This window comes from Patagioenas fasciata, chromosome 11 (genome assembly GCF_037038585.1).
Source record: "Patagioenas fasciata isolate bPatFas1 chromosome 11, bPatFas1.hap1, whole genome shotgun sequence".
In the NCBI taxonomy this organism is placed as follows: domain Eukaryota; kingdom Metazoa; phylum Chordata; class Aves; order Columbiformes; family Columbidae; genus Patagioenas; species Patagioenas fasciata.
Window position 1 is genome coordinate 21,643,855 of NC_092530.1, and position 10,660 is coordinate 21,654,514.

The following is a 10,660-nucleotide window of genomic DNA, read 5'->3' on the forward strand; positions in this document are numbered from 1 at the left end:
TAGCCGTGTGGCTGGAACTGGGGGTGCTCACAGCAGCACGTGGTGTTTGTTCCCTCGTTGTGGGTTTTATTTCCAACTTTATTCTGGCTCGATGTGTTTATGGACCCTGCATGACGATAAAAGGAGCAGGGGGGATCACTGCAGACACCATCGCTGTGATTGAGATTGTGGGGGGCGTTATTTGTTAATGACATGCAGGATTTCGATTCTTGACACCTTGAATACTTAAAAAGCACTGGAAATCCCTTGTTTCAATTCCTGTACTAAAAAGGAACAGGGATGATAATCCCGTTTTCACCCAGTAGTTCTTGAGTTGTTCACCCGGGAGCTTTAAGCCGATGCCATCTAACAAGGTTATAAGTGCTTTAACCACCAACCTAAGAGGAGATTCTTGAATGAGATCTAAAACTTTAGCAGAATAAACCTCTGCTAAATGAAACTGTTTAGAAAAGGGGGACAAGAATGAATGATAGAGATGTTGAGGGCACTTGCCCTGCTGATAGACTGGAACCCAGCCTGTCTGACAATGAAAATGTGCTTATGCAGAGTGTGTGTCAATAAAAGACTAAACACTGCCTTGGCAAATCTTCCAGCCTGGTAGTTACGTTGTTCTGGGAGATGGCAGAGAGTAGATCTGTATGTACGTAGGCAGAGGGAACTGGGTTGTGCTCTCCTACTTTCTGGGTGAGTAAACGAATAATTCAGTCACCACATAAAAGACATAATGTCACCACTTTGGTGGCTCCAGTTCCCCAGTGTATTTTTCCAGCTGGAACACAAATTGGACCCTGATTCAGTATTTTTGGAATGGCTGCGATTTGATAATTTTTGTAAAATTACTACACAAAAACATCCAAACAAAACAAAAGCTCAAAACAAAACACAAAAATCCAACACACCAAACCATCAATTTCTTGCTACAACCCTTACAGAACAAGAATGATATTTTTATTTTTGGAAGATTTCTGTAGTCATTTAAAGAGATCCGGCAAAGAAGAGAGAGAAAATTGGTCGTCCAGTTTATCTGGGATGGTGACAGGTGATCTTTTCCTTCTTGTAAGTGTTTGTAATTACCCACTTTACACTGAATATGCCATAACCTGGCAGAGGAAAGTCCTTTATGCTCCTTGCCACGTTTGATTCTCTGCCATAACTTACCATCTTACTCTAAACTCTTCTGAAGTCCAGGCGCTGTCGTCTTTATTGTGTACACAATGTCATATTAAAAAAAACCAACCCAACAAACCACAAAGCACTCCTTACAGTCCTATTTTCCTCATTCCTGAAGCCTCCTAACCCGGTTGACTCGTTGGAGTGCATTTCATGCATTCTTAGCAGATCGGCTGAAGGAAACGCCTCGTTGGCTGGCGGCCGGGAAGCAGGTAGGGAGCTCATGAGCGCTGCCCGTCTCCTGCAGTCCCTGGGGAGCTCCCGTCACCTCCCGGGGAAGGATCCCAAACTGCTGGACGCAGCATGACCCTCCCGCACCTGGACAACGCCACGGGTGCGACACCGCTCGTGACGGTCAGTTGAGGTAGGAGAATTCGGTGATAATTTCAGCTTACATTCACTGACTTTCTCAGATGTTCCCTTATTTGAAAGACAATTGATGAAAGAGAATGCCTGCCTGTTAAATTATTGCTTACTACTCGGGAAGTGGAATTTTTTCTTAAATTTTATTTATTTTTAAAACTGATTTGGGTTGTTATAGAGAGATAGGGAACAGAATGTTCTCTAGAACATTATAGAAAATAAATAGAGAACAGAATATTCCCTCTGTGATGCTACAGTGATGGGAAGTTAATACTACTAGCAAGGATGGAGTATATGAAAAATATTTAAAGTATTGTCACTTGCAGTGACAACCATGTCTCTTCAGCTGGTGTTGACCATGTATCCTTGTCCACCTGAAGGACAAATAACTGGGACAATTCCTCGCACTATTTTTCTGTAATTAACCCCTTCTGAGAGCAGCGTGAGATGAGCCGGATCGGTTTCAGCCTGAGCTCCACTTCTACTGTACTTTGACAACAGTTGTGGCAGACACAAATTGGAAGGATTTCTGCCTTTTTTTGCAGACATCCTGCTGGAGGACAGAAGAATGGGAAGTTCAGGTAATGAAGACCACAGTGCCCCAAATCTAAGTCCTGACTGTTAGAACATTCCATTCCTCCTGTGCATATGACCAGGGAGAGGACTGAGATGTAGCCCTGGTTATATCCAGCCTTCTATTTGTTGGAAAGCACAAGAGGCTTTTCAGGGAAATGAGTAAAAAATAGATAAATGACCATTCTTTCTTTAAAAAATGTATTATTTTTTAGTATTTTAACTATCTTTGTCACAATTCACGTAAGCCTAACAGCCGCTACACACCAATAAACGGCGCTGAAGGAGTTTACAATTAATGTCACGAGCAAGTTAAGCATGTTAATGAAGCGGCACAAAGTGGCTGGCTTGCACTGCGTGAGGAGCAGGAAAAATAGACCTCTGGGCCAGAGCTAATGCTTTGTAAATTGTATGTTGATGTGCAGTGGTGGAGTGCTGTAGGAAGAGCTGTTTTGCTGCCAGCTGTCGAGATGGCCCGATGTCCTTTCTCAGGCTGTATGGTCACTGATGACTTCACTAAGCTTTCATCACTTGGGCTGGAATTTTCCATGGCAAGCGTTGGCCTCCAATTGAACAACTAGAAAGTTTCTTAACATAAACAGTGGGTTGCTTTCTAAAACAAGACTGGGAAAAAATAGCATCTCCTCTTGTGCTTGAAGGTTTTTTCAGTTGTTTGGCTGGGATGTGCCAGTTCCTGCTCCCCTCATGGGCCTTGGGAAGGTGTCTATAAATCAGGAGGAAGATTTTTCGGTTTAAGTTTCTGTGTTTGGGAAAGTTTGGTCCGTTTTAAAGTTCTGAAATATGGTCTTTTGAATCAGATGACTATTACAGAGTTTACCCTTGCACATACAGGTGGCCAACCTGTATGTGTCACATCCTCACCACTGTGTTCAGGTGGACCACAGGTTGGAAATGGGAAAGGATGCAAGGACAAAGCAAGAGAAATCCTAAGAGGAGGACTGAAGAGCTCCTGAGTTTGAGTGTAAATTGGTAGTTTATGACAGGGGGCCAGGGTCAGCTGAGCAAGGGATCGTGAAGAGGGGGAAAACTGAACAGAGAATACAGGGTAGATAGAGCTAACAAGCAAAACTAGACACGGAAGCAGATGATAAACATAGACAAGAAGTTTGTAGATGAAGGCTTAAGATTAAAAAGGGGGACGGATTATGGCTGGCTAACCTTAATCCTCATGTTTCTTAATGTTGGAATTCTTGGCCTTGCTATCTGAACAGTCTTTTCACATGTAGGAAACACTGAGATACCATTTGGAGGCAGCCTTCGCAGATATTTCAGAATACACTTCAAGACACAGATGAGCGCAGTGTTTATTAGGAAGCTTCTGAGGATTGAGGGGTTTATGGTTAGAAAAGAAATTAGACGAATGTATTGGAATAGGTTAAGCAATACTGCTTATTGCAGGGTTAGTTGGATGGAAACACAAATTAATGATTCGTTAGGTTTTGTGTGATACAACCGGCTATTGACCAAAGGCTTCTGCAGTCTCTGAAAACTAACAGCCTTCTTTCTGCTAATGAAGTAAATCGTTTATGCTATGCAGTGTGATGAGTTGACAGTGAGACTGGAAAATTGAATAGAAACAGCAGGAACTTCTCACTGCACACACAGTTTGAGCTTTGCTAAACATGTTTTTGATTACAGCAGAACGTATGAGCTCTGGTTGTAGAACCAGCTCCCCTGTGGCCAGAAATGCACAAATGCATTAAAATGGTGCTTCTCCCGGGCAAGCAGTGATGTTCCTTGTCCTACTCTTACCATATCTGGCAGCAGAGATTTTTAAGGAGAACAAAAAGGAGTCTTGTAGTCTCTGTTGACCTCCTGCAAACTATTTTAGAGTAACTCCTGCCTTAAATCCACAACTTCTGGTTGAGCTACAGTGTGTGTTTTAGCAGTCTTGCTACCAAAGTTTTAAGTAACTTAAGACCTAACACCTTCCCAGGTAAGCTTTTTCAAACAGAAAAGGGTTGGGTTTTGTTTTGTTGTGTTGTTGTTTGTTTGTTTTGGGGGGTGTGTTTGTTTATTTTGGGTTTTTTTTACATCTTTTGTATTTCCAGTAATTTAATCTGCATGTCTTTTTCTGACAGGTAAAGGAACTAATTATTCTCAGAAGTCTTTTCCTTGTGGAGGTCTGTGCTGACAGTGATCAAGGTACTTTGAACTTTACCTTATCCAAAGTTATTACTATTTTAAGCTCCAATGATTATTTTTTATTCTTTTTTTTTTTTTCCTTCACTCTGGTATGTTTTTTGAACAATGCAGAAAAACACCAAAATGCTTTGTCTAATTCTAAGTTCACCCTGAGCTTCATCCAGGGCTAATGCCACCTCTGAATTATTTGTCTAAGTGCTTCAGTTCTTTCAGCACACGTCCATCCTCAGGGTATGTTTGTGCAGTGTTAGGTCCTCAGCCCAGATTGATAAAGATGATGGGGATGAGAGATGGCAGTTGGTAGATAGATGTGCCTGTTTTATTCTTCAATAGAGCCATGACATCGAGAGGTAACTCATACAAGATTGGTATCCATCAGGCCCCCTGCATCTCTGAGCCACTCACTGCTTTCGAGGCACAGAATCCCTTCCCAATGTTGCACATTGTACGGTTATATCCAACTTACAGGTGACCAGCAAAAAATCCTGCATTGAATGTGCTAAAGACTAATTTGATTCAATATGTCCGATTGGGAAAAATGCACTCCCACCACAGTTCTGTAAAGTGCAGCACCTACTCACTTCATATTAGAAGTATATAATAAGGAAATCAGTAAAGAAAAGGTGTATGGAAGAAGCAGAAACCCAGATAAAGAACCTAATCTTACTAGTAACAGTTCTTCTGGCCCTACAAGTTTCAGAAGGAAGATGGGCTCACCATTGACCGTGCACTTTAAGTTAAATAGTATTTCTTTGACCAGTCTGATTTTCCTTTTTTTTGGCAGGGACTCTTGGTTATTGAAAATGGAAGGAACAAGGAAGCTCTCTCCAAAGCCCAGTAAAAGCAAAGAACCAGTGAAAACAGAATGGGGGTCTCAGAGTGTTGTATTTACATATTTCCAAGGGGATATTAACAGCATGGTAGATGAACATTTTTCTAGAGCTCTAAGCAATGCCAAGAACCCACAAGACCTGAGCACAAAGCACAAGGGCGAGACTGTTGTCCTGAAGAACGGTGAGCCGCTTTCCATGCATGAGTGTGGTGCTGGACAGGGGGGACCAGCTTTCACTTAGGAATTTAAGATGCAGCATGTCTAAATTTGGAATTGTGTGCAAACAGAAAGTAAAGTCCTGGTTTATGTATCCGGGATGTCCTTGGTAAATTCCTGTGCTTGCTGGGGTGTTTCCCAAGGTCTCCCTGAGCCTGCTGGCAGGTCCAGGTCTTCATTTTCCAGCCAGGAGCTTCCATCACTGTCAGAAGCATTAAGTGTGTTGTGTCTAAATTTGTTATCTTTATAAAAATATATTTGTCTAAGCTTGCAATTGTTAAAACCCCACCTATGCTAGTGGCCTGTAAGAAAACACATGTAATATTAATTTGAAAGTATTGGTTGTAGTGGTTTAGTTAGCTTTTAGTATGAATTTGTTGTTGATTTTTAAGATAAGCAGCACAAAAGTGAATATACATTTCTTTAGAAATGAATATGCAGTCTGGTAACATTCCCTTAGAAGTCCACTGGAATTTGCCTTTGAAAAAAAGTAGGATTTTATGAGACTTCAGATGCTTTCTTTCTCTTTTTAAGTAGATAGCATGCCTCCCCATCAGTGGAATTTCTCTTCACATTGCTCCAAACCATATCCATCATCTTCTGCTACAAGCATGTCAAATTCTGCTCTGAATTTTTCTGCTGCCTGTATGGCAGGCCAATACCAGCCATCAGCTCTGCGGCACCATCCAACTCAACCTGCAGATTCATGGCCCTTCCCTTTGATCGGGACTCCCAACCTTACCGGTTCGGTGTATCATCATGCCTTACCTGACCTGCACGCGGTCGATGAACCGACCTCTGACAGGAAATACGGTTCTCTTCTTGATCTTCTGCAACAGGAAAGGTGCCTGACATCTGTGCAGGAATGTACCATGAAGCAACACTCAAGTTCTGCTTGTATGACTGGACCTGCTAGGTTACAAAATATAAGTCAAAGTTCAGCTCCTGGGGGAGGTAAGGGAATAGTTACTATCTCTTTATTCTTTGACGGCATCTTATGTAAAGGGGCAAAATAATACCATCTGTTCCTAAGGTTCTTGGAGCCATCTTCAGCCCAGCTCATAGAAATTTTGTTCAATACATAACCAATGCTGCGTACTGTGGTACTTAGAACTGGTTAACTAAATCAGAAATATGCCTTGCCCACTTGCACAATATTTTACCTTCTGGCTTACATTAGGGAAATATGTTAAGTGACTACAAACATGATCCATAGTGCTATCGGGATCTCTAGTTTATAGGTAGCAGGTTGGGTGGCACTGTGTGTACTGGGTGCTTCCATGTTGTAGCGAGAAAGCCATGGCCAGGTAAGAACCCTGAGCTAAATATCGTGTAGGGCACTAGTGATATTCTGAATACAGTGTGTGAGCTGCAGCCCTTACCAGAAAGACCAGGGGGTTCTCGTCTTCCCCAGTCTCTGTCTTTAGCTGGAAGGACTGGGGTTGAGGGGCTGGTGGGGCAGCCCTGCCTTGTCTCGCAGGTAATTGCTGGCTTCCATGGAGCACCACTGCCCGGTGTGCCAAAGGCTGTGCTTGCTCTCTGCAGATTTCCCAGAGCTAATGCGGTTGTTCCTTATTTATTATTAACAATTAGTAGGAATCCCAATCCTAGGTGCCACCAGCACACAGAAGAAAGACAGCTGGTGATTGAAGTCCATTTCCCAGGAGCTTACATCTCCACAGCATCTAGGTCTGCTGGAGAAAATTGCTCCCTTGTGGGTAATTCCTGCCTTTGAGAAGTGGTCTGGGATGAAGGTTCCTGAGTGGTGCCCTGCTGGGTATGCCTGCGTTGCTGTTCTGGGCGTTACCGCTCTGCTTGGCACCGGTCTCCAAGAAAAGGGGTTGTGAAATTGTTTAGGGAGTCTGCTGGAAAAATACAGCATCTCCTACCTGCTGCTTCTAGATAAAAAGAACCAGGCCTGTAAAGAAGCAATCCCGAGTCTTAGGTTTTGAAAAATAACCGGCTGTGAAATATCTACTGGGTAACTAGTTTCTAATCTGCATCAGCAGGAGTTTGGCGGAGCATGGGCTAAAGCTGCTGTTCATAGCTGCAGCCAGTCTTATCTACCGTTCCTCATTTGAGGCTATACAAAGCTGTGTTGTTGTGCGGATCCCAGCTGTCGGTGTTTTGCTGACTTATTCCTGCTGGAGTGTCTAATGCTCAGAAAAAAAGAGTGTGTATGTCTTCAGCTGGAATACAAACTTTCTGCTCGTGGTACATAGATTTAGCTGAGACTGCACAGGCATGCATGCTGAACTTTTTGCAGCTCATAAATGACAGTTTAATTACTTTAAAGACACTGTCTGGACATCTAGGATTTATTTTCAGAAGAAGGTTAGGTGCCCTCTTCCCCCAAGGGGGCAATGTGAGCCTGCCAAGGTTTGGGAGCCTGAGGAGCTGACTCCTCCATAAAATGAGATGTTTCATGTTTAGTCTTAGGATGGAAAAAGGGAAGCAGTGCTAACAACAGTGGGCTTGTGAAAATTTCAGAAAGAAAATGAGTGGGGAGAAATACAGAAGGAAATTAAACAGCCCGATGTTCCCCAACCATCACCGATTAAAGCCTTTTCTTTCAGAGTGTTTACAGGGCTTCTCTGCATATTCGGGGAGTCCGATAACGCCACATGTGTAACGCTGTACATGTGCTTATCAGGAAACCCAAAAAGAACAAATAAGAAATGACTGGCCTGTGTTCACAAGGAACCTTTGGCAAGTCTCTAGAATGTGTGCATCTAGTCTGGCTGTGGGAGTCCCTGTTTCTTGGCTCTATCTGTTAAATATACTTCTCATTGCGCTGTGTCATGTTTAAGAACAGCTGATATTTATATTTATGGAAGTGTATATCGCTGTGCCAGACAGCACAGAGCTCCCCAGCACCTGTGCTATAGGCTGGGCTGCAAAAGCACAAGGTTTCTTTGGGAACTACAGCCTACTTTTAGCTCTGTGATGAATCTCTGCTCATCTCCAGTATTTTTTTATTTTTAAGAGAGAAAAGCAAGCTCTTACCAAGGCCCAGAAAATCCCAGTGAAAGCCATGCCACTGCAGGTGAGTAAAGAATCCAGCAGGTTTGGAACAAATTAATACTCACCTATGAAGGACAACTGCCTGCTTATGCATGCAGAATTAAAGATGCTTCCTTGCTCGCTTCCACACTGTATTTCAAAAGCTTGCTTTCCCTCCAGATATACACACCATCTCTTATAACTGCATTCACGGAGAAGAGGGAAAACATTCTATTAAAATTACATATATGATCTTCTAGCTCCATCCACCTTAGTTTTTGTGATTATACCATCGCTGCCACTTCACAATGCCTGTTCTACGCTGGCTGCCCACGTTTCAGATCCCAGGAAGACAGGGCACCCCTTGCTTTGTATCTCGAGCACCGGGCTTCTGGCTGTTCTCACCAACAAACCCACCACATTGCTAGAGGAGTTGTTCTAAGAAATCATTCCCAAAGCATTTAGGCTTCCACGCTTTTGTTAGTCTCTTGTGACTGTGTCATACCCTGATGTTGGTTCTTTGATGTGCAATATTTTGGGGATACTTTGAACGGGTCATTCTGGTTATTCTAGTGAGGGCCTTCTTGCATCAGAGAAGACCTAAAGGTGCAGTTTTGTTTGCACAACATCCTAAGAGGTTGCATGGATTATGCTGTTTGACTGTCCTGCTGTGTCTTTCAGGTATTCAGATTAACGACAGAAGACGAGATCTGTACTTTTAGCAACTAGATGTTTCCACTTTATTCTGAAAGAGAAAGTTCTTGCTGTGAACATTTATTTGCAACTGTGAATCTAGAAGAAATGAACTGCAGCTATTCTGTGCTTTTTCTCTCAGTTGGAAGAATACATGTACTATTTACTGTTTGGGAAATGAAAAATAATGTTTTTCTTTTCAGTAAATGATTTTTTTAATAGCTGTGGTATTAAACCTGACAGTATGTTTGTTGTGAAGAAATATTGTCTTCTCAAGGCTTTTCATGTGGTCTCCTTGCAAGGAGTCTTAGCACTTTTTAATCTTTCTTTGTTCATTTACGATCTCTTGATAAGAAGCACAATTCTTATCAGTGCAGTTGGTAACTGATAAGTGCAGAGATGCAGTTCGCATAAATTCAGTGCTGCAGCTTCTTAACTTGTTTTGATATCTCCTCGTTGTTTAAAATAGTCTTAGACAATGGGAAAGAGACTTAAAGACAACCATAGATCAGCAAAGCATGTTATTGTATTTGTTTTGGAAGTACAGTAGATTGTAACCATACTTGCAATTCACAGGGACATTCTTCAGAAACTATATAATATGCATATGCCCGAAAGCTTTGCTTTACCTCTCCGAATGTACAATCATCCTCTAGAAAACAGTGAATTAGCACCAGATCTGGGAGGAAATCTGAGTCATCATTGGATGCAATTAAAATACCATTGAGCAAAAAGCCGAAGGTGGGAATGGTCTATTCTCCCAGCCTCTCTGCAGGTATAAAAAGGTTATTTTTCTAAATAAGCCCTGTGGGGCTGAATTATTGTGTTTGAAGGGCTCGGTCACCTGAATAAGCAAAAATCCCTTCGTGGTAGCTGCATCCCAGAAACCTCAGAGCTGCTGCCCGGGGGGTGGTCTGGATGCTCCTCCGTGCAGCAGAAGTGACAGCCACGCACTGCACATGGGTACTGCAGCTTCACATCCCCCTCGCTTCACACACCTGCCCTTGGCAAATATGTTTGCCGAAGCTACTGTGACTAAAACCTCATGTGACTGGTGTTTAGGCTTGTGTATATAATCCCTGAGGTAAGAGAGACTGCTTAGTCTTTATAGTAAATCCTAAGGGGGTTATTCGTTCCTTTTTCATTAGCTAATAAAAAGGAACGCGATTAACTTTTTCTGGCAGCTCTACACCAATGCTTAAGGAAATTTGACCTTTGAGATCCTAGGCTTGTGATTTTGTAGAACAAAAACCCTTCGCTGGTATAAGTGTTTGTGGCTTTATTTACCCCAGATATCTATGCTGCCACTGCTCTGCTTCAGTTATAACACCTTGTGTAATTTTATAAATAATTTTAGTTCAGCAACTTCAGATGTTCATGGTACTAATTTAAAGAGGAAAATATTAAAAATCCCAGTTTGTATCATACAAGTTTGCTCTAACAGATACATAAGCTAGACCAACCTGAGATCACATCCAAGAGGAACTATTTTAACTAAATTAATAAAAGGTAAACCAACATCCTGTCTCCCTATAGATGTGCACTGAAAAAACACTTGTTCTTAATAATTCTATGAAATTGACTTTCATTTAAATTCAGGAATACCTCTCCAAGTAGTTTCCTTTTGTCATCCCAAATCACTTA

General features: G+C 42.2%; 1 protein-coding gene across 3 annotated transcripts; it reads left to right on the plus strand.

Annotated features, from left to right (window-relative positions):
* Positions 1–1,356: 1,356 nt before the first annotated feature.
* On the plus strand, positions 1,357–9,750 carry VGLL1 (vestigial like family member 1). 3 transcript variants are annotated; one of them, XM_071813565.1, is made up of 7 exons: positions 1,357–1,534; positions 2,079–2,114; positions 4,209–4,272; positions 5,057–5,286; positions 5,858–6,274; positions 8,307–8,366; positions 9,005–9,750. In XM_071813565.1, the coding sequence occupies exons 4-7, from the start codon at positions 5,076–5,078 to the stop codon at positions 9,043–9,045; spliced, it is 729 nt and encodes a 242-aa protein (XP_071669666.1). In that variant the 5' UTR covers positions 1,357–1,534; positions 2,079–2,114; positions 4,209–4,272; positions 5,057–5,075; the 3' UTR covers positions 9,046–9,750. The 3 variants fall into 3 exon arrangements, with proteins under 3 accessions (XP_071669666.1, XP_065702774.1, XP_071669667.1); XM_065846702.2 differs by lacking the exon at positions 2,079–2,114; XM_071813566.1 differs by lacking the exon at positions 2,079–2,114 and having other exon boundaries at positions 1,357–1,524.
* The last annotated feature ends 910 nt before the right edge of the window (positions 9,751–10,660 follow it).